Source organism: Pseudoliparis swirei, chromosome 12 (genome assembly GCF_029220125.1).
Source record: "Pseudoliparis swirei isolate HS2019 ecotype Mariana Trench chromosome 12, NWPU_hadal_v1, whole genome shotgun sequence".
Classification (NCBI taxonomy): domain Eukaryota; kingdom Metazoa; phylum Chordata; class Actinopteri; order Perciformes; family Liparidae; genus Pseudoliparis; species Pseudoliparis swirei.
Genome location: NC_079399.1, coordinates 1963006 through 1990404, shown reverse-complemented (window position 1 = coordinate 1990404; position 27399 = coordinate 1963006). Strand labels below are relative to the sequence as shown.

Here is a 27399-nt window from a genome sequence, read left to right as displayed (position 1 = left end):
TGTTTTTGTCATCTATTTATTGAGGGAAAGTTAAATAACTTAAAATAACTTCAACTCCAGAAATTAAACTATTTAATTTGAACATAAAACTGGATGCTCGTGCACGCGTAGAAATTAAACGGACCTGAAAACCCGTTGCGCGTGCACGAAACGTAAGACAAATGAAATAAAATCGATAGATGGAAAAATAATATATAAATGAAAAAATTGGACATTTGAACAAAAAAGTTTCCAAAATGTAAATAAAGTCAAATATATCTTTTCGAGATGCTAATAATATTAAAGTGTACATTTTAGAACAAGCTCGACAATAATTATTTATATATATATATATATATATATATATATATCAGCGTTTTAAAAGAGTAAATTAATCACAAAGTGAAGCTCCATGGCTCTAAAAGTTTTGTGCCTCCGCGTTTCTCTCGTGGGTCAAAGCTCCGGGAAGAAAATAGGTCTAAAGAAAGTAGATCTAGAGAAAGTAGATCTAGCGAAAGTAGATCTAGGGAAAGTAGGACTAGAGAAAGTAGACCTAGAGAAAGTAGATCTAAAGAAGGTAGATCTAGAGAAAGTAGGACTAGAGAAAGTAGATCTAGATAAAGTAGGACTAGATAAAGTAGACCTAGAGAAAGTAGATCTAGAGAAAATAGATCTAGGGAAAGTAGGACGAGAGAAAGTAGATCTAGAGAAAATAGATCTAGGGAAAGTAGGACTAGAGAAAGTAGACCTAGAGAAAGTAGGACTAGAGAAAGTAGACCTAGAGAAAGTAGATCTAAAGAAGGTAGATCTAGACAAAGTAGGACTAGAGAAAGTAGGACTCAAGTAGATCTAGAGAAGGTAGATCTAGAGAAAGTAGGACTAGATAAAGTAGATCTAGATAAAGTAGATCTAGAGAAAGTATGACAAATAAAGTGGATCTATAGAGAAAGTAGGACTAGAGAAAGTAGATCCGACCCGTTTTCTCCACTTACCTCTCATGTCAATTGCCTTTTGTTTCGCCGCGTGTGCGCGCATCGCTCCGCCTCCTCCGCGTGCGCGTCGGACGGCTCCAGTCCGGCGGGATAAGGGCAACTCGTCTCCTCCTCCGCAGCCGAGCGGCTGGACTTGTTTCCTGCAGGAGCCCAGAGGGAGGGAGGAGGGAGGGAGGGAGGACGCAGAGCCGCGGACCGAGACCCGGACACATCCAGCAGCAGCAGCGGGGGGGCGTCCGCACCATGTCCTTCAGCCCGAAGCACTCCACCCCCTTCTCAGTCAGCGACATCTTGAGCCCGATGGAGGACAGCTACCGGAGGTTCAGAGGCATGGAGCCCGCCGCGGGGGGCCTCGGGTCCCCGCTGGGCGCCTACCGGCAGCCGCAGGTCTCCCAGCCCGGTACGCAGCTCAGTCAGCACCACCACCCGGCGCCGCCGCAGCAGCATCAGCCTCCTCATCTCCATCACCACCACCACCACCACCATCACCACCTGTCCTCCGCCTCTTCATCCTCATCCTCCTCTTCCTCAGCCGTCGCCGCCGCCGCCATGGGACCCGCGGGGCCGTACCACCACCACCACCACCACGCGCCCCACGGGGTGCCGCAGTTCTCCGGGGCCGGCGGAGGGTTCTGCAACGGCGGCCTCGGAACAGTGGGAGACCTGCAGTCCTACCAGGAGACGCGGAGCGGCGGCGGGGGGGCGGCGTGGTACGGGAACCCGGAGCCCCGGTACCCGACAAGTAAGAGGGGCTAAATAAAGTTTGTTTTAAAATATAAATTGCCTTTATTTAGAATCATTTAAAAAAGTAATCTGCACAGTAAAAAAGTTAAATGTTCTTTAAATGAGATTAAAGTAATATTTCACAGTTTATTTAATATCTAATATTAAGAATTAAAACAGTCATCAGAATTACATTTAAATCACTTTCAACATCGAATCTTTAATTAAAGTTAAATAAAGTATTATTGTATTAAATAATAACGTAACAATATTTTTAAATAATAATTAAGTCAACACAACGTTAATAGTCATCCATAATGATTTTAAATGTTTTAACTGATAACATTTATAATAATAAATTAGTTTGGTTTCGATAACGGAATACAACTAAAGTTTAAGGTACATTAAGAAGTTTTTCTTCCACAGATTTCCTTTGGTTATTTAAATACATTTAATGTTCCAATTTTTTTTTTTTTTTTAAGCCATTCAATTTCTCAAGGCCGTAAAATAACTTTAGTTATTTAACATTATTATAAATGAAAACCGTCGAGTTATTTAAAACCCAGCCGGTGCTCCTCAGTCTCCAGGTACATGGGCCCCTCCGCCGGGATGAACATGACCGGGATGGTGGGCAGCTTCTCCGGGATGGACGCGGCCGCCAAGTCCATGGTGACGCTGCACGCGGCGCCGCGGAGGAAGCGGCGCGTGCTCTTCTCGCAGGCGCAGGTGTACGAGCTGGAGCGGCGCTTCAAGCAGCAGAAGTACCTGTCCGCCCCGGAGCGCGAGCACCTGGCCGGCCTGATCCACCTCAGCCCGAACCAGGTCAAGATCTGGTTCCAGAACCACCGCTACAAGCTGAAGCGGCAGACCAAGGACAAGCAGCCGCTGCAGCACGACGCGAGCGGCGGTGGCGCGAGCGCGGCGGCCCACCGCTCCTCCTCCGCGTCCCCGGTGCTCTCCAAGAACGGAAAGGGCTGCCAGAGCGACTCCAACCACACCGGGAACCGACAGGGCGGCGCGGGGGACGTGATGACGGTGAGCCAGCTGTCGTCCACCGAGGAGCTGGACGACTTGTCCCCGAGTCCGCCGCTCGGCCTGCACGCGCAGGTCCACATGACGCAGACGGACGCGGCGCTCATAGAGTACACGAACAGCATGATCGGCTCCAACCTACTGTACGGGAGGACTTGGTAGGGACCACCGGGAGGGGGACGCTACGGGACCACCGGGAGGGGGACGCTACGGGACCACCGGGAGGAGGACGCGACGGGACCTCATTCCCGAGTTGGATGTTTATATTTACTTTTTTTTCGAACCACTTTTTGGGTATTTTCTCCTCGTGCGTACATCTGGTTCCGTTACGTAAAGCTCTGGTTCCTTCTGGTTCCGTTACGCGTACATATCTGGTTCCGTTACGTTAAGCTCTGTATTATTACCGTTACATTCTGGTTCCGTGCGTAAAGCTCTAGTTTCATTACGCGTAAATATCTGGTTCCTTCTGATTCCGTTACGCGCAAAGCTCTGGTACCTTTACGTAAAGCTCCGGTTCCGTTACACGCAGGGACTCAGACACTCCGTGGGGTCGAGCAATAAAAAGGTGCAAAACAAACTGAACAGTAGATCCTGAATGTGAATTATGTATTTTCTTCCGAAATATCTTGTCTTTTTTAAATTTTGTATAACTGCTGCTGCGTTTTAAAACCAGGAAAATAAATCGGACTCGAGGGTATTCAGCACGAGGTGCGCGCGCACTGGGCATCCCATTCATTGCACCACTAATTAAATTATTGAAGGTTTTAAAAATAAAGTGACGCAATAGAGAATGATCAATAATCAAGTTTTCGTTGGAAGTAAAATCAGTAAATCTTGTCACAATGTTCTTTCTGATATTGAATAAATGATATTTTCTTGGTAACATTTCAAATGCTTTTTATTTTATTTCTGGAGTCTGAACATTTTTCCAGTTAAAAAAAAATGATATTTGGAGCAATAACAATATTAAATGTTTACAGAATGTAAATCTGAAATGTCTTTTTTCACTTTGTGAAGAAATCGAGTTTTATTAAAAAATAAGTGACTTTTAAAGTGTTTTCTTTTATTACTGAAAGTCAAATTAAAATGTGAAAAAGAAAATCCTCTATGAGATTATTCCTGTAAAAAAAAAGGAAAGTATAATCCCAACGCCACTGTAATTCTTTTATTACAGTTTCAGTTGCTTTCATTCTGTTTTCAACTCTTTGGAGAAATCCGTCTCGTCTCAAGCGCTACAGGCGGCTCTTAAAAATCACAAGTTACATATACGGAATACAAAGAAAAGAAGAAAAACACTCATTCAATTGTAAAAGAAGACAATAAAATGAAAACAGCCCCCCAACATTACTTTGAGTTTAATTCCACTCGTATCTCCTGGATGGAGGCGGAGCCGGGTACCCTCCCCGCCCAGAGCTGTAGGCCTGAAACACACATCACATTCATTATTATTTACACAAATCATCTTTACTTTAATAATTACGTGATCGAGTTCATTTAATCTTTTTATAGGATTTGACGTTCAAATTTCCGTCTCATGGATTTTTTTTAATCCGATGATTCCAAATATAATTATTTTTTCATTATTTAATTGATAAACATTTTTCACAGTTAATGGAAAAAATTATTCTTGTAATTTCAGATTTAAAAAATCTCCAGATAAGTCAATAATTAAAAATATATTTTAAGATCTCAAAACATCAAACATTAAAACACGACCTGTTCTCATGTTGGAATAAAATAAATAAATAAAACGTTATATTTGTGATTCAAACTAAACTTTATTTCTTTGTGATTCCGTTCAGGATTCAAGACTTAAATTAAATTAAAATGTATCTTTTTTTAAATGTTTTATTTTGTCATTTGGAGCTATTTTCTAATTAAAAAGAGAAAGTTCACAGTTTGATGATTTTTTTATTATCTTTAAAGTTTAGGACTTTTGGAAAAATACTAAAATTGTCATTAGAAAAAACTAATAAAAACATTTAATAAACTTGTGTGTTTCTTTAATAATGAACTTTTATGAGTTAATAAATGCCAAAAAGGTCTTTTGGAATATTTCTTTGCTAAAATAGAATATCAACGTTTTTATATAAGATAAGAAAAAAAGAAAAAAATTAAAACATAAAATAAAAATAAAACGTCAGTATTGACCTGCTTTGATTTTTTGAGATGGAAGAAAATAAATAGAACTTTCTCAAAACTGTCTGCATGGATAGAAATAACTGGTAATTAAAATAAGTTATTGTTGGTTTATCTAACAACAATTATTCCAAATATATATTATATATTTTTCATATTTCAAACACACTTTAAAAAGAAGAAGTTTGAATTAAAGTCCAAAACTTTGGAATTGTCATCTCGCATTTGAGAAATGACCGAACTGGTTTTAATGTTTAAACTCTTTTAATAAAAAATAAATAAAAAAGGTTTCAGTGGATTTTAAATTAATAAATAATCTTTTTGAACAAGGAGCAGAAACAATTCGTCAAGTTTATAATATTTGGATTTGATGCTTTTCTGTTTTAGCAGATTTGAGGGTTTTATCGATAAATAATAACTAATTGATTAAATAAACAAACAAATCTGTTGACAAATAATATTCAGCATAAAATTAGAAAGAAAAAAGTATCGGAATAAATTAATAAAAATTTTAATGTAAAAAACTTAATAAAAAAGTCAGATTTAAAAGTTTGCCAATTTGACTGGTCCAGCGTCGGCCAATCAGACGGCTTCGTCTCCATGAGTCACAGCCGACTTCAAACTTTTGCTTTTCAAGACTTTATGAAAGACTTTGACTCTGCCCACAATGGTGTAACTCATGGCAACGGTCACCGTGGCAACCACTTTGAGGAATTGGCAACCAACTCTTGGCCTTTAGTTGCCACATATAACACAATCATATATATATATATGATTATATATATATATATATATATATTAAAAAAGGGAAAGGAATGGCTACATAAGCACAGTAATATAAATATTTAAAAAATGTATACAATTCTCTTTTTTAAAATCACCATAAATTATTATTATAGTTTAATTGATAATATTTTAAATAGTTTTTTCAGTCATAACCAGACGAAGACAAACTAAACATTTATTTAACCGACAAAAAAAAAAAGGTGCAGTTTTAGGAGTTGAAGTAACTTCAGTTTATATTTGATTAGATTTTTAAAAATTGTTAATTGTGTCGTATTTTTATCTTCTTTACATCTCTCTCTCTCCCGTGGCCCCGCCTCCTCACCTGGTGCTGCTGTCCCCGGTTGTCCCGGCGGTCGTCTCTACGATCTCGCCACTCCTCTCTTTGTCCGTCGAAGCGCTGCTGGTAGCCGCTGCCCGTCTGCGGCGCCGCCCCCCCGCCCGCCGCGGGCGCCGCCCCTCCCCCTCCTCCCCCCGGCCCGCGGCTCGCGTTCTGCTGGTACGACGACTGCTGCGTCTGAGCGGCCCGATCCCAACCGTGACCTCCACCACGACCTCCGTACGACTGCTGCTGCCTGGAGGCGACAAACAGTCACTACACGTCAGAAACATGCGTCAGAGGAGGAGGAGGGAGAAGAGGAGGAAGAAGAGAAGGAAGAGGAGGAGGAAGAAGAAAGAGTAGGATGAAGAGGAAGAAGAGGAAGAGGAGGAAAAGGAGAAGGAAGAAGAAGAGGTGGAGGAAGAAACCAGAACCACCACCCAGGGCCGTGACTCCTTTAACGCACCGAGAGTCGAAGAGAAAGGAGGTGAAGTTTGAGGAGAAGTTAGTTGAACTACATTTGTTTTAAATCAAACCAACAGAGGAGGACAGAACAAAGATGAAGGGATGAACGCCCAGGAAGCATGGGACTCACCGCGGGTACTGAGGCTGCTGGAAGGAGGGAGGAGCTCCCAGGAGGCTGTTGGCCCGAGAATCTGAGGAGCACAAGAGAGAGTCATGAGGAGGAGGAGGCGTAGGAAGAAATGAAGAAAAAGAATGAGAAGAAACAGAGGAAGAAGAAAGAGAGGAAGAAGAAAAATGAGAAGAAAAAGAGTATAAAGTAGTAGAAGAATAAGTAGTAGTAGAAGAAGAAGAAAAAGAAGAAGAAAAGGGGAAGAAGAAGCACAAGGAGACAGAGAGGAAGAGGAAGAAGAAGGTGAAGAGGAAACAGGAGAGCAGTTTAACCTTTTTTATGGGATGTGGAGTAAGACATGGAGCTTCACCAGCTGATTCTTTAAATTAAGTTATTTGTTCTATTTAATGATTATTAAATGTTAATGTGCGTTTCATTTGGGAGAAATCGACAGCAGTGAAATAAACGCTGAGCGAGTGTTTAGGAAGTAAAGTAAATAGACTTCATCTCCTTCACGCTGTTTGTTTAACAGCGTCAACAACAAAAATAAAAACATCCAAAGTTAAAGTTTCTGAGGAAAACGCAGAAAATCAACCTGAAACCTAATTAACCCACTATGTGTGTGTGTGTATATATATATATATACACACACACACACACACATTTAGAGAGAGAAACTGGGCTCTTAATCCCACCCGGATCGGTTGTCGTGGTGAAGCTCTGTGCGGCGGCCGGCGCCACATTTGCATTTTTTTGTTCAGAAAATGAAATAAGCATTCAGCCGGCAGCGTTGTGGACGCCTCAAGTGCCCCCGGCTCCATCGCCGGGTCCTTCACAAAGACACACTTTTAAAAAAAAGAGAGAAAAAAACGGAGCTAACGGATTCTTCCAGATTCGCCGTTGCCAAGGCGATGACCAGCTGCGAGGACTTGTTTGTTTATAGGGGGGCCGGCCGGCTGAGTGGCTCGGCTCAGGGGAGTGAAGGGTGCTGGGGGGGGAACCCACAGGCCTGGAGAGGGGGCGGGGCACCCACCGGCCTGGAGAGAGGGGGCGGGGCACCCACAGTCCTGGAGAGGGTGGGGGGGCACCCACCGGCCTGGAGAGAGGGGGGGGCAGCCACAGGCCTGGAGAGAGGGGGGGCACTCACAGGCCTGGAGAGAGGGGGCACCCACAGGCCTGGAGAGGGGGGCAGCCACAGGCCTGGAGAGGGGGCACCCACAGGCCTGGAGAGGGGGGCACCACAGGCCTGGAGAGAGGGGGGGGCACCCACAGGCCTGGAGAGGGGGGGGGCACCCACCGGCCTGGAGAGAGGGGGGGGCACCCACAGGCCTGGAGAGAGGCTGCTGTGAAAACTAGACTCGACAGAATCCAGTTCAGTCGACACACAAGATACACGGGGAACCACACATCTGATTAATTAAATTAATTTACTATATATATACAATTTGTATAAAATAATATTTATATATAAATATATACTATTAATTTATATATAATCTATATAATTTGTATATTATATTTTTTATATATTTTACCAGCGATTACTTTAGTGTGGTGGTTTACAACTCATCAGACATGGATTATATATATATATATATACACACACACACTTTCCAGTGATTTAACCTCTCAGGGGTTCTGGTCTCAGAGGTTCTGGTCTCTACCTGCTCGTCTAGAATATAAAACACGCCTCTGGATGAGCGCCTCATGAAAACTCTTCAAACTGTTTTCCTTCCACAACTTTTATGGAAATATCAGGAGTCGGTTCGTGGAGCGTAATTCTCCCTTCGGATGGCCATTAAACCACCGAAGAAGAAGCAGAAGGAGGAGAAGGAGAAGAAGAAAAAGAAGGAGAAGAAGAGAAGAAGAAGGAGGAGGAGAAGAAGAAGGAGAAGAAGGAGGAGGAGGAGGAGAAGAAGGAGAAGAAGGAGGAGGAGAAGGCGTCTGCTCCCTGACGTTGCAGGAGGAGCTGCTGTGAGTTGATCACATTGAGTCTCGGTTGTCGCTCTAATGTCCAGACAGACGTCTCTCTCCAGGTTTTCTCATCAACTAATTTAAATTGAATTAAAAAATATTATTTTAATACATGAATGATTTTAGTCATAATGTCGCTGTGAATTTTTCTTTTTCCGTCAACATCGACTAAAATAGTTTTACTGTAGAAACAAAGTTGATAAAAACATGTGCATGTATCCGCTACCGTGGATTTATATTAATTAATTGTATAGAAGTTAAATAAGGGAATAAAATATCAGAGGAACCCCAAACCACCTGAAGAACAAAGATCATAAAAAGCCTAAAACTTTGGAGACGTGAGCATTTTGGAAGTCACAAAAAAAATCCCTTAAAATGTAATAAACCTCCGAAATAATCAGTTTTAAGAGCCGATAACTTAAAGCCTGAATATTCCACCGGCTCTCGGCTCAATTAGCGGCCGGCAGGCGGCACATCATCGTTCTGTTTCTGCCATTCAGGTTCCATGTTTGATTATCTCCTCCACCAACACACTTTAAGTGGACCACCCAGTCGGCTCCAATTATAACTCTGCAACACTTCTTCTTCTCCTCCTCCTCTTCTCCCCCGACGGCTCAAAGGAGAGCATCACAAGTGGACACCTGTCAATCTCCTTAATTAACAATGATCTGAGCGCGTACAGACCTCCAGTCTGCAGCGCACAAAGGCCGCCAAGGATTACGCCGTAAATCCTAAAAACACGCTGCGGCAACTGTATTAACGTTGTGTGTGTGTGTGTGTGTGTGGAGGGATTACGACCGCGCTAAACAACTAAACGTCTCTCCCTCCGCCTCTTTCCCATTAGTTCAGCGACTATGTGACTCAGACGAGCTTCACAAAGCCCAGAAAACACATTTTTAGGAACAATTAGAAGCCGATAATAAAGTGAAACGATCAGTTTATGAACTCTGAGTCCAACCAGCTCAAAAACTAAGAGTGTGTCAATTAATGCAACACTTTCGGTACATTGAAGTATTTTATTAATCCAATAAATATTGTTCAATATTGTTCCACTCTAAAGATTTTTGTCCAACAAACGTATTTAAACCTCCGAACTAATCTAGTTATAATGACAACGTCCTTGAAGTTGATATTTATGAATAATTAAACAATAGAGACCGACCCTCTGAAGACCTTCTGACCCCGGCAGTAAACAATAAACACGGCGCGAGGCGAACAAAGAGGTCGTTGTGTAGTTTAAAAGTAAAAAAGGTTTCAGTCGTGTTCAGTTAACTCTGGACGCTCAGCGGCCGCCGGGCGACGCCCCCGGTCACGACGTCGGTGTCAAAAAAAAGAGACAATAATGGCCACCAGCAGAGAAATCCCCCGGCTTGTTATTTAAACGCCTAAAAAAGGCCCGGCGGCGGCGGCGCGTTGCCACATCACCGCAGGAGGTAGCGGCGCCGTCAAAGGGGAAGTTAACTTTGGTTTCAACCCTCTTCAGAGCGCACACAGCCAATCAAACGGGGTCCCGGATGCTCTTATCAGGGGGGGGGGGGGGAGGGGAGCCACTCCAACAGTCTCATTACTGGCTCGGGTCTATCAGCCCCCCCCCTCCTCCCTCCCCCCAAATCACAAAGGCCCAGAGCCGTGAAGCCGGCAGCCCGTCGGCCTGAGAAAGTGTCGCTGGACAAAAGCAGAACGAGGCGCTCCCGTCTGATAATCACATTCCTGCAGACGCAGATATTATGGGATGGCCGCGTAGAGTCGATGCCATCGAGAGAGCCGGCGGGTACGGTGTTAAACTGGCTGCGAGGCAATGGGTTAAGAGAAACGTATACAAACATGTAATAAGCTGCAACGTGTGCATCTTTGTGTGCATATTTTTATATAATATTTTGTTCCCCTCTAAAATAAAATGTTGTTTTTCATACAAGAAAAGAAATTCACCATTTGCCTCTTTTCAAACTAAAATAAAAACACCCAAAAGAAATAAAACATTTCGGTGACCTCCGTTGATCTTGGGAGATGGAAGACATTTTTTTTTAATTTCTAAAAAAATGTCAGCATGGATAGAAATCACTGGTAATTAAAATAAGTTAAAATTAGTAATACTAATTTTTAAAGAGTCATATTCTAAACTCTAAACCAACATTGAGCTTCTTTGTTGTTACATTCATGAAAAAACTCAACGGTTTACAACTTAATACAGCGTCATTTAAAAATCAGTGCTCCATTAAAGCTCCGGCGCTCGATATAATAAAACCGACATCAAAGGAAATAAAGCCGAGCCCCGCCGGACATTTAAGAAGATTTCTATTTGTTAAGAGTAATAATTTCCCCGAAGCTAATTGTCGAGTTTGTGGTTCAGAACGAGCGCTCGGAGGAGGAGGGGGGGCGCCGCAATCTGGAGTCCAAAAAACCTCATTTGCATCAAGTGCCACCAAGAATAGCCGCGATTCCCACACGCCATCAGCACGCCGCCGGCGGGCAGATGAGATTATTCATCGACGTGCAAATTGGCACATCAAAGTCGGACCGGAGGAGAGCGGCGGCGTGATTAGCAGCCTCGACGACAACCACGCGGACAAAAGGCAGATATTTAAAAATGATTCCGACGTCTATTCATCTCCTGCACGTGGCGGACGGAGCGGGTTCTGAGCTTCAGAATAAAACATTTCAGAATGAATTGTTGAGTGAAATGATGCCGTTTGTTCATTTACTCCTCAGTTCTGTTATGTTCACTTCATCTGTGCCAATAAAGTTGATTGCGAGTGTCAGTAGGCGACCAGCACACCCACAAACAGTCTATGCTTCATGTCTTAAAGCTGCATTCTCTCTCCTGACCACCAGGGGGCGGCTCCTCTGGTTGTATAGAAGTCTATGCTTCATGTGTTAAAGCTTGTCCTCTGAGCGGTGTGTGTGTCTTACGTTGGAAGGCCTGGTTCCCCCCGCTGTGAGCAGCTCTGTATCCCCCCTGTTGGTACATGTTTGGGGGCGGGGCGTTGCTGTACTGTCCTCCGCCTCGTTGGTTTCTGTTCACGCTGTGACTGGAGGAGGAGAGGGAGAGAGAGAGAGGGAGAGAACATGATTTTAAAGGTTGATATGGATCCGTCTCCTTGAACAGGAAGTTCTGTTGGAGACGCTCAAGTTCATCTTTGTCTTGTGTTACGCAATAATCCATCAGGAAGAGTTTTGATCGACAGTGAAAACAAATTAAAACTCAACTATCCTGAATTAGTTCAACAAAAGTAAAAAGAGTTTAGAGTTTACCGAAATGTATTATTATTTTTGGGACAGTGGCAAAAAGAAAAATATATATATATATGTATGTGTGACTTTTTTTCGTCCCGATGTGCGCGCACACGCCGGCATCCGAGCTCTGTGGCGCGCGAGACGGAGATCGGAGTCGTGTTAATGCGACACTAGAGACAGAATGACACGCTGCTGGAGAGACGACCAACAACAGACGGATTGGAAGCTCATTCTGCGCATGCGTTAAATACGTTAAAAAAAATTAACTAATTAATCCTGTAATTTAATCATAACGCGTTATTTTTCACAGCACTAATATATATATAAAGATATATGTAAAAATACATATAAAAATAATTTAAGAAAATATATTTAAAAAAATGTTGTGTGTATATATATATATATTTAAATATCTCTCTATATATATAAAATATCTCTCTCTCTATATATATATATTTAAATATCCCTATATATATATATATTTAAATATCTCTCTATATATATATAGAGAGATATATTTAAAATATCTATATATATATTTAAATAAATATCTATATATATTAGGGCTGTCAATCAATTAAAAAAAAAAACTAATTAATCGCACATTTTGAAATTGCGATTAATTAATCCCGAATAATCGCGCTTAAAAGTTTTTTCCTTCTTTTTAAAGACAAAACTTCACACACTGCTGTGTTTTCAAAGAGGCTCCTACCTATAAAGTGCCAGCGAGGTATTTAATATCGTGGATGATAAATTGTTTCTTCAGTGAAACATCAGATTAGTAAAAAAAAAGAAGTATATTGAGACCCCATTGGTCCTGTCATCTTTAACACTGAACAGCAGCAGAACCAGTGGCCTTGGTAACTGACTGACATTCACATATGTCACGTTAACCCTCTGGAGGCTGGGGGCATTTTATACATTTTACAAAATAAATAAAATTCACCGTTTAAAGTCTTTTGCATGTGACACACCCCCACGTGTTATACATCAAACATTCCAGAACAATCTCAGCTCTATTCAATGAGGCTCATTGTCCTCACGCCGTGTTCTCTGCTCTCTAACCCCCAGTGTGACCGGACGGGCCAGCGCGGCGCTTGAGTTGCCGGGGACCGGCTGGCTGCTTAATGGATGGGCTTAGATCACCCAGTTGTTGGATTACCTCCCCCCCTTCTACTCGTTGCAAGTTATGTACCCTCGGCATAGGGGGGGGGGGTTTTTTTTCCTTCTTCTTCCCTCCAATCAATCAATCAAAATCTGACTGACAGGCTGCTAAATGAGCCTAACCTGTGAGGTGGGAGGTCCTTTGTGATTTACTGAGTGTTCATTGGTTGTTCTTTTCCCAAAATGTTGACAGACAAACGGATTGACAATCACGTTGAAGGTTTCGTGTGTCGAGTTCTTTCCGCGCCGCGTCCCCCGACACGTCCCCTCCGTTCCTCTGAGTATCAGAGGGGGAGACGGGAGGAAGGAGGAGCAGGAGGAAACCCGACTGATTCATCCACGAGTTAAACTCATTTATGCTCCTTATTTTCGCGGAGAAATAATTGTTTTAAAAACGGAAACAGTGTCAAACTATGGAGGACTCAAAATGACTTAAGTATAAATAAATAAATGCATGAATAAATATGGGAATAAATAAATAAATGTATAAATAAATAAATAAATGCTTAAATAAATGTATAAATAAATACAGGAATGAATAAATATAAGTTATAAATCAACAGGACATCATTAAATCAATATATTTCTACATTTCTGTATTTCTACATTTATTTATCTATTTTCATTTATTCGAGGACGGAGGACGGTCTTTCTGGTCGTGTGACGTCACCACAGCAACTGTTCTTGTTCATGAATTTACTCAATTATTCTGTGTTGCGGTGTCACTGTGTCGCTGTATACTCCGCCCACAGCAGCCTGGTACTTGTTCCCGATAAACGGAAATAACTATAAAACGCCTCGTAGCTTTCCATCCTGACCGATCAGATCTCGCACACACAGCACAGCGAGCGCGCCTGCCTGAGGGCGCAGGTCCCATGAGCAGAACCTCAAATCTCGTCGCATATCACTCAACAACAGTAGTATTTAGAATGTACAGACAAGAATGCATAACACGCTTGTTCGTCTACAGGTCCAAGTGCTAGGGATGATTATTTCTGTCTTGCTCCTGATTTGACCAATCCTGTTTAACAATGAGGTTCGGACGCCCCAGCTCATTTGAATATTAAATAAATGAAGATAGAGATATAAATAAATGAAGAAATACAGAAATGTAGAAATATATTTATTTAATGATGTCCTGTTGATTTATAACTTATATTTATTAATTCCTGTATTTATTTATTTATTTATACATTTATTTAAGCATTTATTTATTTATTTATACATTTATTCATTTATTCCTATATTTATTCATGCATTCATTTATTTATTTATTTATACTTAAGTCATTTTGAGTCCTCCATATCAAACCGTACTGCCGCGGTTTTAAAAAAATAAAAAAAATAAAAAGTTGCGTTAATTGCGTTAAAATATTTTAGTGCGTTAACGCGGCCAAATTAATCGCATAGATTAACGCGTTAACGCTGACAGCCCTAATATATATAGATAGATATATAGCGCAAGATCTATATCCAAAGATAAACACATAAGACGGAGAGATATGACATAAGAAGGCTGGCAGTTTGATTCCCGGCTCCACACACCGTAGTGCCTTTTGGCAACAAGCTGAATGCCCAAATGTTCAGATCGTATCGGAGATGAAGGACAAAGACTTTGGAACAAAAGGCAACGCAACGATTCTCCATGTTTAATTTAAATGTCTCCAGTCACATGTCTCCATGTTTAAACGTCTCTTGTCTCTAGTCTCTAGTCTCATGTTTAAATGCCTCCAGTCTCTAGTCTCCATGTTTAAATGCCTCCAGTCTCTAGTCTCATGTCTCCATGTTTAAATGCCTCCAGTCTCTAGTCTCTAGTCTCCATTCTGATGGCGCCGCGGACGGCCGCCTCGGTGCGTTGGTGCGCGATGTTTTTTGTTGTTTTCGTCTTAAATACTGTTTTCTGCTGTGATTCCCGGAGCTCTTTCACCAGAGAAGAGCTCATGAACATCAGGGGAACAACTCCAGCGGATTTATTTCCAACGTTTTTAACTTCTGTGGAGTTACTGGACATTTTTGTAAAAGGTGTGCTCACCTTCGCCCACGCGGTGAGACGCCGCGGAGAGGAACGCTCAGGGCGCTTATGCGGCTACGGAAACGGGATCTCGTACAGCGCTGCCGGGCATATTTCTCCAATGTCCGCTCACTGTGCAACAAACTGGACGAACTCCAGCTGCTGGTGGGAGAGACAGAGACTTCTCCTCATCCTCCGTCCTGTGCTTTACGGAATCATGGCTAAGTGGATCGATACCAGATTCTGCGCCCAGCTCGCTGGCTTCCAGCTGTTCCGAGCGGACCGGGTCACGGAGCTCTCCGGAAAACAAAGGGTGGAGGAATCTGCTTTACCTCAACAACGGCTGGTGCAACGACGTAACGGTCATTCTTCAGCAATGTTCGCCAGACCTGGAATCTTTATCATTCACTGCAAACCCTTCTACTCCCCACATGAGTTCGCTTCATTCATCCTGGCCGGAGTTTACATGCCGCAGGGGAACGTGCACGAGGCACAGCAGACCTCGCTGAACAGATACGGTGTGTGGAGCGGACCTTCCCGGACTCTTTAGTTATTGTACTGGGATTTTAACAAAGGAAACCTCAGCCACGAACTCCTAAATATAGACAGTTAATTAAATGCCCTACCAGAGAGAAGAGCATTCTGGACCACTGCTACACAACAATCAGCAGGGCCTATCACGCCGTCCCTCGAGCTGCACTGGGAAACTCTGACCACGTCATGGTTCATCTGATTCCCTCATACAGGCAGAGACTAAAGCTCTGCAAACCTGTGGTGAGGAAGTTCAAGAAGTGGACCAGTGAGGCTCTGGAGGATCTACGGGCGTGCTTGGACTGTACTGACTGGGATGTCTTCAGGACTGCTACCAACAGCCTGGATGAGTACACAGAGGCTGTAACTTCCTACATCAGCTTCTGTGAGGACAGCTGTATTCCATCCAGCTCCAGGGTGAGTTATAACAACGACAAACCCTGGTTCACAGCGGAGCTCAGGAAGCTAAGACTGCAGAAGGACCAGGCATTCAGGAGTGGGGACAAGGACCTGTACACAGAGTCAAAATACAGGTTTAGCAAGGCGGTGAGAGATGCTAAACGACTGTACTCTGAGAAACTGCAACAGCAGCTCTCAGCAAACGACTCTGCTTCTGTCTGGAGAGGCTCAGGCAGATCACCAACTACAAGCCCAAATCACCCCACTCCATGAACAATGTGCTTCTGGCAGACGAGCTCAATGAGTTCTACTGCCGCTTTGAAAGACAATGGAGCAGTCCTGAGACAATCCCCACAGCCCCATCAACAAGCCACAGACCATCAGCCCACCCTCCCCAGCCCATCAGGGGCTCACACCTCTGGAGCACCCTCCATCAACTCAGCGACGACCCTCGTCATCCTGGAGAGACGTCAACAGGCTGTTTAAAAAGCAGAACCCCCGCAAAGCAGCGGGCCCGGACTCCGCCTCCCCTCCACCCTGAAGCACTGTGCTGACCAGCTGTCTCCGTGTTCACCGACATCTTCAACACCTCCCTGGAGACATGCCACGTTCCAGCCTGCTTCAAGGCCTCCACCATCATCCCGTCCCCAAAAACCCAAGATCACAGGACTCAATGACTACAGGCCCGTCGCTCTGACCTCTGTGGTCATGAAGTCCTTTGAACGCTTGGTCCTGTCACACCTCAAGACCATCACCGACCCACTCCTGGACCCCCTGCAGTTCGCCTACAGAGCCAACAGGTCTGTAGACGATGCAGTCAACATGGCCCTTCACTACATCCTCCAGCATCTGGACTCCCCAGGAACCTACGCCAGGATCCTGTTTGTGGACTTCAGCTCTGCTTTCAACACAATCATCCCGTCCCTGCTGCAGGACAAGCTCTCCCAGCTGCACGTGCCCGACTCCACCTGCAGGTGGATCACAGACTTCCTGACCGACAGGAAGCAGCACGTGAGGCTGGGGAAACACGTCTCAGGCTCCCGGACCACCAGGTTCCCCCCAAGGCTGTGTTCTTTCCCCTCTGCTGTTCTCCCTGTACACCAACAGCTGCACCTCCAGTCACCAGTCCGTCAAGCTCCTGAAGTTCGCGGATGACACCACCCTCATTGGACTCATCTCTGGTGGGGACGAGACCGCCTACAGGTGGGAGACTGACCACCTGGTGACCTGGTGCAGCCAGAACAACCTGGAGCTCAACGCTCTAAAGACAGTGGAGATGGTTGTGGATTTCAGGAGGAATGCAGCCCCACCCGCCCTCTCATCCTGTGTGACTCCCCCGTCGACGCTGTGGAGTCCTTCCGCTTCCTGGGCTCCATCATCACCCAGGACCTCAAGTGGGAGCTGAACATCGGCTCCATCACCAAGAAGGCCCAGCAGAGGATGTTCTTCCTGAGGCAGCTGAGGAAATTCAACCTGCCAGGGAGAATGATAGTACAATTCTACACGGCCATCGTTGAGTCCATCATCTGCTCCTCCATCACCGTCTGGCACCCTGCAGCCACAGCCAAAGACAAGCGCAGGCTGCAGAGCATCATCCGCTCGGCCGAGAGGGTTATCGGCTGCAATCTGCCTTCCCTCCAGGTCCTGTTCACCTCCAGGTCACTGAAGCGGGCCAGAAAGATTGTCGCTGACCCCTCCCACCCTGGACACTCACTGTTCAAGTCCCTCCCTCGGGAGGAGGCTGCGTCCATCATGACAAAGACCACCCGCCACACCAAAGCTTTTTCCCGTCGGCAGTCGGGCTCATCAATGGAACCCGGACTGACTGACTGTCACCCCCAGGACTACCACCTCTTCTTCCACCTTCCTCCCGCTCCTTCCTCTTCCTCCTCCTCCCTCTTCCTCCCTCCTCCTCCTCCTCCTTCTTCTTCCCTCCTCCACACGTCACTTTAACATGCACTTTAACTTGAGGCCTCCTCCACACATGCCACTTTATTTACATGCACTTTAACTTAAACACACGCCACGCGTAACATACACTTTTAACTAAAACACACCACTTGAAGCACACACCCAAACACTTTCACATTACTTGTTGTCTTTCTGTCGTGTTGATTGTTGTTTGTTTGTCATGTCCAAATGTTGCACCTTCCACCAAAAAAAATTCCTCGTTTGTGTAAACATTCCTGGCAATAAAACTGTTTCTGATTCTGATTCTGATTCTAAATGCCTCCAGTCTCACGTCTCATGTCTCTAGTCTCCGTCTCCCAGCAGCAGCTGCTCGTTTGGCCTCATCGAGCCTCATAACCGACAGAATCACTGAATTAACGACTTAGTTTAGCGGGAAAAATAAATTGTACACCATCAGATTTCTTCAACTCCTTCATAATGAATGCGCAGTGGGCCAGATGTTCAATCATTCACGTTTCCCTTAATGATAATATCGACGTGTGGATCATAATCAAGGACGGCTGGGTAACGGGGAGCCGACACATCTCACATCTTTAAACACTCGCAATTCACTTTCAACGCTCGCCACCGCCACGCCGCGACAACAACAACAGCGTGACAGTAGAAACACTTTTAACATCAGCTGTGTGTGTTATTGATGCTGCTTGTTAAACCACGACGGGCTCAGCTGCATTTCAACTGATAATTGACATTTAAACAAGTTTAAAGTTCATTCAAGGATCCGCAGGGCCACGTCGTACTAAAGATCGTTTGTGGAGTGTTTTAATGTGAAGAGGTCAATAAAAAGTCTGTAAATGAAGACGAGGCTCCAGCGTGAGAACGAGAACAAGAAGAAGAACAAGAACGAGAAGAAGATGAACAAGAACAGCGAGAATATGAAGAACACGAACGAGAAGGAGAATAAGAACAAGAACAACAAGAAGATGAAGAAGAACAAGAAGAAGAAGGACAACAAGAAAAAGAACGAGAATAAGAACAAGAAGAAGAATGAGAACAAGAAGATGAAGAAGAAGAAGAACAACAACAAGAAGAACAACAACAACTCACCCCAGAGCCCGGAAGCCGGACTGGTCCAGGTGCGCCTGCTGCCGGTTGGAGTTGAACCCCAGCTGGGGTCTCCACGGTTGCCTGTTGCCCTTCTCCCAGTCGCCCGGCTTCAGGACCTTGTCGGGCATCCTGACAAAACAACAACAACAAACAAACAAACGTCAGCGCTGCACTCAGATGTTTGAATCTGATCCCAGAGAGAAGAGAGCTCTCAGTATTACAGGATTATTTTATGTTCCATGAAGATCATCTCAGGTGTTATTTATTTAATTAACGAGTATTGCTATTGTATTTTATTTTGAAATGTCCATTTTATTTATTTTACCATGCGAGTTTCCTTCGTGATTAATAAGGTTCCATCCCATCGTGATCAAAGAGTTGTTTGTCGTCATTAATTTACTTTATCGATAACTATTATATTTAATTTATAGAAGTTAAGTTATAATATATATTATATTAAGTTATAATAACTTATTACAATAACTGCATGATGTCACAGCCTGACATCTCCTCCTCACTGGAGTTCAGCACCAGATGCAGATCAATCCGCCGCTGAAAATAGTCCCAACAAAACGTACTTGTTCCCTCTTGTGAGAAAGTTGTTTGTTTTGGTCGATTTGTTGGATTTATAAATATAAAACATCGGCAGGCTTTATAACAATGAGAACCAATTTATGAACATATTAACAAAAACATGTCTCCGCCTGAAAGAAGTGGTTTGATGAAAGAAGTCCTCACTTGGCTCCAGGAAGGAGGACGGCCTTGAACACAAAGTCCTTGTCAAAGTGAGGATCTCTGAACTTCACCCTGGAGAGAAGAAGACGGACAGAGTCCATGAGCGTCTGTGATGGTCGCCTGGAGGATTGTTCTCCTCAAGTGTTTCTGCACATTCTCGTCTACTTTCCATGATCCACGTGTTCCCTCAACGCCTCTCCTGCCTCAGAGAGGGAAGGCGGCACACTCGTTCTCATGAAAGGTGGGAGGATTCACACGGCGCTAGAAATACTCTTCATACACTCACACACCTCTATCCATCCATCTCTCATCTCATCACTCTCTAGCCATCTCCATCACTCTCTCTCTCTATCTCTATCTCTCATCTCCATCACTCTCTCTCTCATCTCCATCACTCTCTCTCTATCTCTCATCTCCATCACTCTCTAGCCATCTCCATCACTCTCTCTCTATCTCTCATCTCCATCACTCTCTCTCTATCTCTCATCTCCATCACTCTCTCTATCTCTCATCTCATCACTCTCTAGCCATCTCCATCACTCTCTCTCTCTCATCTCCATCACTCTCTCTCTATCTCTCATCTCCATCACTCTCTCTCTATCTCTCATCTCCATCACTCTCTATGTATCTCTCATCTCCATCACTCTCTCTCTATCTCTCATCTCCATCACTCTCTCTCTATCTCTCATCTCCATCACTCTCTCTCTATCTCTCATCTCCATCACTCTCTCTCTATCTCTCATCTCCATCACTCTCTCTCTATCTCTCTATCTCTCATCTCCATCACTCTCTAGCCATCTCCATCACTCTCTATGTATCTCTCATCTCCATCACTCTCTCTCTATCTCTCATCTCCATCACTCTCTCTCTCATCTCCATCACTCTCTCTCTCATCTCCATCACTCACTCTATCTCTTATCCCCATCACTCTCTAGCCATCTCCATCACTCTTAAATACAGAAAAACGACCAAAACAGGACACGCCTCCTTTTTACATTCACATCAATTTATGACTACTTTTAAAAGAAAAGAAGAAAAAACAAACTGAAGGAATGTGTCTCACCCGATCGCGTGGTTCTGTGTGATGTCCCGCAGCATTGGGATGGGAGACGCCACCGGCCTGAAGGACACAAGGAGTGAGCAGGTGAGTCGTGAGCGGGGTGAGTCGTGAGCGGGTGAGAGCGAGTGAGTCGTGAGCGGGTGAGTCGTGAGCGAGTCGTGAGCGGGTGAGTCGTGAGCGGGTGAGAGCGGGTGAGTCGTGAGCGGGTGAGAGCGGGTGAGTCGTGAGCGGGTGAGTCGTGAGCGGGTGAGAGCGGGTGAGTCGTGAGCGGGTGAGTCGTGAGCGGGTGAGTCGTGAGCGGGTGAGTCGTGAGGGGGTGAGTCGTGAGCGGGTGAGTCGTGAGGGGTGAGTCGTGAGCGGGTGAGTCGTGAGCGGGTGAGTCGTGAGCGGGTGAGTCGTGAGGAGGTGAGTCGTGAGCGGGTGAGTCGTGAGCGGGTGAGTCGTGAGCGGGTGAGTCGTGAGGGGTGAGTCGTGAGGGGTGAGTCGTGAGGGGTGAGTCGTGAGGGGTGAGTCGTGAGGGGTGAGTCGTGAGCGGGTGAGTCGTGAGGGGTGAGTCGTGAGGGGGTGAGTCGTGAGCGGGTGAGTCGTGAGCGGGTGAGTCGTGAGCGGGTGAGTCGTGAGCGGGTGAGTCGTGAGCGGGTGAGTCGTGAGCGGGTGAGTCGTGAGGGGGTGAGTCGTGAGGAGGTGAGTCGTGAGCGGGTGAGTCGTGAGGAGGTGAGTCGTGAGCGGGTGAGTCGTGAGCGGGTGAGAGCGGGTGAGTCGTGAGCGGGTGAGTCGTGAGGAGGTGAGTCGTGAGCGGGTGAGAGCGGGTGAGTCGTGAGCGGGTGAGAGCGGGTGAGTCGTGAGCGGGTGAGAGCGGGTGAGTCGTGAGCGGGTGAGTCACCCCGGGTGGAGCTCCTGCTGCAGCTGTCGTGTGTCTTACCTGTCTGGGAGGATGGGGTTGTCGTCCAGGTTCAGCGTCCCTAGGATCCCGTGGCAGAGCTCTGCGGGGATCTCGGTGGCCTGCGGGGTCAAAGGTCAAAGTGCCGGTTACAATCAGACACGTTGTGAACAGCAGGCCGTATTTACAGGGAGTCGGGTTCTCAGCCGGGCGGCTAACTGCTTTACGATGACGTAATCAATGAAAGATAATCGATTTGATGAGCTTTAAAGATTCGGAAAACATTTCTGAAGTCTTTGTTTACAATAATAATAAAGAAATAATGATTTTTTAACCCAGAGAGTAAATAACAACGTTCCTTGTATTTAGAAAAGCGTAATCAGCGAGACTAAACGGGCCGACACCTGCTCGGCGACACAAACACATCTGCAGTGAGGGACGCGCAGCGTTGGAGCCACGGCACCACAGAAGAAGACCGTCATTACAGACACGTGTTGGGAGTAAGCTGCAAGACGCCTCGCAGCAAAGAGAAACGTTCACTTAAAGGGGCGGCGACGAGGAACTCAAATCTACTGGTTCAGGTGGAGCTCTGGTCCTTCACTGGAGTAACGGTCTCAAAATGCTCTTAACCCTTGTGTTGCCTTAGGGTCATTTTGACCCGAATCAATATTACACCCTCCCCCCGCCTATGGGTCATTTTGACCCGATTCAATGTTTCACCCTCCTGTTACCTTTATATTTACTAACATATTTTACCCTTTGGGTTCAATTTGACGCCAGCAATTAAAACCTCCAGAAAATTATTATAATTAATATTGTTTTCCAAGTTTAAGTGTGAGGCACTTTATGTTTGTTTGTTGACTACCGAAAGAACACCGACATTAAACATTGAATGGGGTCAAATTAATCCTAAGGCGGGGGGAGGGTGTAATATTGATTTGGGTCAAAATGACCCTAAGGCAACACAAGGGTTAACCTACCAAAGTTAGTGCAGAATAATGTTTTTATTGTACCACTGTAATGTTGCAGCTCATTATGGAGCTCATTGGAATTACTAATTTTTTAAAATTGGGATATTTATATAATTCTTTTTTTTATTATTATATATAATTCTTTAAAAAAATATATATATATATATATAATTCATTAAAAAATATATTTATAGATTTTCTTTATTATATATAATTCTTCAAAAAAAATCTAGAATTCTTAATAAAAAAAATTATACACAATACTTTTTTTTAAATGTGGGAAGTTTCTGAAGTTATACAATTCTATTTATTATTATTATATATAATGCTTACAAAAATATTTTTTTATTATATGTAATTCTAAAAAAAAAGATTTAATAGTTTAAATCTAGAATTCTTAATAAAACAAAATTATTGACAACACTTTAAAAATTCCCATAGATTTCTTTAAAAAAATTGTTATATATAATATTCTTAAATATATCTTTATAATTGATTGTTTTTTGTATCATTATTCTGAATCAGAAAATGAACAAGTATTATTAAATATGTATGTTGTAATGTAGTCGTGCCGTAGAAGTCTACATATACAGGACTGTCTCAGAAAATTAGAATATTGTGATAAAGTTCTTTATTTTCTGTAATGCAATTAAAAAAACAAAAATGTCATGCATTCTGGATTCATTACAAATCAACTGAAATATTGCAAGCCTTTTATTCTTTTAATATTGCTGATTATGGCTTACAGCTTAAGAAAACTCTAAAATCCTATCTCATAAAATTTTAATATTTCCTCAGACCAAGTAAAAAAAAAGATTTATAACAGCTGAGTGTTTGTCAAGGCTCAGGAAACCCTTGCAGGTGTTTCGAGTTAATTAGACAATTCAAGTGATTTGTTTAATACCCTACTAGTATACTTTTTCATGATATTCTAATATTTAGAGATAGGATATTTGAATTTTCTTAAGCTGTAAGCCATAATCAGCAATAAATCAGAATAAAAGGCTTGCAATATTTCAGTTGATTTGTAATGAATCCAGAATGCATGACATTTGTTTTTTTAATTGCATTACAGAAAATAAAGAACTTAATCACAATATTCTAATTTTCTGAGACAGTCCTGTATATATGTATATATATATAAATATATATAATAAATATGTGCCTGATGTTAAAGTATAGGTATAATAACTCGACCCAAACCGACCAGTGAGTATCGAGACCACATTTCCCATCAGCCCCTGTGTGGCTTCCTGTCTGAAAGTGTTCTATTGTATTTATTCTCTTCATCCGGTTGATTTTAACTCATCGTGACCTTGTGGTGGCGCTTCGTGTTTTCTTACCTCGTGAGATTCCGTGCGGTAAAGTTCGTGGATGAAGTCGGCGAGCGGGTGAGACTTCTGCATGAACAACACGTCGCTGCCCAGACTGTTTCTCCTCTCTGAGGACGGAGCGAGAACAGAGAAGCTCGTTACTGGGCAGGCGGGGGCGCTAGAGACATAAAGACGGAAACACAGGCGCGCTTCATGTTCCTGCTCACCTTCCTCGGCGGAGAGGTCGGGGTAAACGTCATCCAGAGCCGCCATCAGCCGACGCTCGTCCACAAAAGGCAACAGGGCCACACCTTCAAAATAAAAGCACACGTGGAGCGCGTGTCAGTCGGGCATCTGGTATTACAACGGCGTCCACCGTGTTGCATTATAGTTCTAAATATTAGAGATGCGCCGATCAGGTTTTTGGTGCCGATCACTGAAATCAGTATCTGCCGATCCGATAATACCGATCACCGAGTCGATTGAAGCATTCTATTTATTATGTAGCATTATTGCCTAGGACTATGAGGAAATACATATATAAAGCAACTCAAACATTAAAGAAATTACCTTTTTCTTTAAACATTTAGGACTTTTACTTTGAAAAATGTCCTAATTGATACATTAAAATTGTTTGATTGCTATTGTAGGGGATTTCAGATATGTATGGAACACATCTGCATTATTCATTTCCTGGAACTCTTGGGGAAATCTATATACAGGACTTTTCTTAACATACAAAAGTCTGACTTATTTTTATAAACTCTTCCTTGGTCCAGTAAAACTGTTTTAATGTTAGCATAATTTAAGCTAAATCTCAGAAACGATCTATAAAGATACAAAATCAGTTCATTGTTTACTTTTATATGTTAGTGTATGATTTGTCGACATCTTATTTTGAAAAACGGATGTTTTTTCACGTGGTTCTTTCCGCTAACTTTGCAAAACCGGATGTTGTCACTTAAATCCTTCCGCTAACTTTATCAAACCCCTCTTTGCTCCCGATGGAATGTGTTTACCGTGAGTATCAGTCTATAAGGGCAGACATGTGAGAGTCGGCTGAGTCGACCCAGAGATTCAACTCGGGGGACGGGGACGCCGCTCGGTGGTGAGGATCCCCTCTGACCTCTCACTCTGCGGCCCTCGCCGGGCGCATCGTCTCCGTTGCGGTGCGCTGCGATTGAAACGTCTCTGATAGTTGTCGCAGATGTTACGTCATCTGATCGGCCGTTTTGAGAACGCCGATCAAAACCGATAATGGGAATATCGGCCGATATGGATCGGCGCCGATCAGATCGGTGCATCCCTACTAAATATGATCATACACGTCCCTCTAAATGACACACTGGCCCTTTAAAAGCTGCGGGGGGGGGGGGGGGAGAGACTCACCCTGCCAGGCGTATTTCTTGCCGTTGAGATCGATGGCGAAGTCGTCGGGGTAGAAGTCGATGATGGCGGATTCCTGTGTGAAGAAGAGGCGTCGTGAGAACAGGCCGACTCCTCGTCGCTCTCTGCTCCTCCTTCTGGACTCTAACTCATACCTGGCTGCTCATGAGGCTCCTCCACGTCGCGGGCAGGAAGTTGCCGCTGGCGGCAGGAAACACTCCCATCAGCTGCTCCAGCGGCTTGAACTGGACACAACGAGTTGAGTTAAGGTTAAACTCTACGTTGGTTTGAACTTCATTGAAACAACTTATTACCGTCTCACTGTGTATTCATACTAATTGTAACAATTTGTACCGTAAAAGTAACAGACAGCTACAGGGATGATGTCATCATCTCCACAAACAGCCAATGAGATTCCTCCGTTGGATTTTTGATTATTACAGAAAGCAAAAGAGCGTTTGTGATTCTTACAGTTTCAGGTTCTTCACCGATGAACTTTAATGACCTTTTACAAGAGGACTTCACGTCTCCTCCGCTAAGCTGAGGAGGACGCTTAGTCGTCTCCTTGCCATGGACCAGAGGGGCGTTCACTGACCCGTTGTAAATGTCAGACAAACAAACGTCTCTCGTTTCAGACGTCTGAACACGCACATCGACTTTGAGCCGAGGGAACAGGAAGGGGAGGAACTCTCTCCTCGTTAAAGAAACAAGATGGAAGAAGTCTCCAACACAAGATCAGCTCTTATTGTGAAACTCAAAATGCTGCTGTGACTTTACTGCCTTTTGAATGGAGGAACACATGATGATGAGAAGAAGAAAAAAAAGAAGGAGAGAGAAGAAGGAGAACAAGAAGGGGAAGAAGAATAGAGAAGAATAATGAGGAGAACAAGGAGGCGAAGAACAAGAAGAACAATAATGGGAAGAAGAAGAGAGAAGAACAAGGAGGAAGAAGGAGAAGAAGAAGAAGAGGAAGGAGAAGAACTCACCGGTTTGGTGTCCTTCTCAAAATCCGTGAAGAGTCCTTTGATGTCCTTGAAGTCAGAGGCGAAGGGCGCGTAGTGGAAGGGGAAGTACCACTTCCAGGAGGCGCAGCCCTGTAGACACGGTCAGGGTCACGTGACGCCAGATAACGCTCAACGCGCGCGGCGCTCAGATAACGCTCAACGCCCAGAACGATCACAAGTCACCCGCAGGCGTCTTTAAGCCGTCACACAACACGTTTCATTTATTATAGGAAACAAAACATTTGTCAAATGTAAAACTAAAGAAACGTCACATTATTATCACATCCAAATTATTATTATTTAAATCACTCTAAATAAATTGAGGAACTAAAGTTGACAGAATACTTCCATCATTCCACAGCAATCCGTGTACTTTCACTTATTTTTGAGCGTCGGCATATTTACTTTGATTTAATGCAAACATATTTCCAGTTGGATTATTAATCACGTCTTTACACTTCAGAACATTTAAAGTGTTTTACGTCACGACAGAACAAGATAGAAACTAAAGACGACCGCGAAGATAAAAACATTTTCTTTGCCCTTTTTTTAAAACCCCCAAAGTTCCACCGCAGAGCGAAAGCTTGAAACCCGATAAACCTGACATTTAATAAACCTGACATTAAATAAACCTCCGGGAGCCGAGGACGCTCCACGTCTTTAACTTAAGCTTCACTTCCCACAATGCACATCTCTCACATGGGGACTTCTTAGTAAAAAGGATCCGGCCTTAAATAAATCGCAATATGTTTTTTCCGTGAGGAAAAATGAATGTGTGACCTTGGTCAGGGGGTCAAAGGTCAACAAAAATAAATAAATACATTTACATTGTTTTGTAAGAACGGAGACGAGAGAATAAACATGTTTCACAAGATGTTTACGTCTTAATTTAAAAATTGTGACTTAGAAAAATGCATGATTAATTATTATTAATGACCATTAGCGTTATTTAACCAGCTGCATGTAAAACATTTCAACACCATTTCAAACCAGGAAGTCGTGATTCAACTTCCCAGAAACAATAAATGTAACCTTCAAATCGTCGCGTTGAGAACCGACGCAGAAACTAATAAATCCTCCTGAGGCGTTCCTGATATTTTGTCCAGGGTAGAACGACAACCAGAGCCAAAAAACTTCACGAAGGTCGAGGAGACGTCAGCAGTTTTTTAATTAAGCGAA

At 43.7% G+C, this 27399-nt stretch overlaps 2 protein-coding genes across 2 annotated transcripts in view; one reads left to right on the top strand and one right to left on the bottom strand.

Moving 5' to 3' along the window:
* Positions 1–1214: 1214 nt before the first annotated feature.
* Positions 1215–2888, top strand: nkx2.4b (NK2 homeobox 4b). Its single transcript, XM_056427543.1, has 3 exons — positions 1215–1371; positions 1504–1713; positions 2275–2888. The coding sequence occupies exons 1-3, from the start codon at positions 1215–1217 to the stop codon at positions 2886–2888; spliced, it is 981 nt and encodes a 326-aa protein (XP_056283518.1).
* A 988-nt stretch (positions 2889–3876) lies between these two features.
* Positions 3877–27399, bottom strand: part of xrn2 (5'-3' exoribonuclease 2) — a 36644-nt gene continuing 13121 nt past the window's right edge. Inside the window, 13 exon segments of the mRNA XM_056427481.1 lie at positions 3877–4147; positions 5974–6223; positions 6563–6623; positions 11426–11544; positions 18872–19000; positions 19610–19678; positions 20670–20726; positions 21589–21668; positions 23861–23958; positions 24058–24141; positions 25220–25292; positions 25372–25461; positions 26203–26310. Coding sequence (XP_056283456.1) covers positions 4082–4147; positions 5974–6223; positions 6563–6623; positions 11426–11544; positions 18872–19000; positions 19610–19678; positions 20670–20726; positions 21589–21668; positions 23861–23958; positions 24058–24141; positions 25220–25292; positions 25372–25461; positions 26203–26310 — 1284 coding nt within the window. The 3' untranslated portion in view covers positions 3877–4081.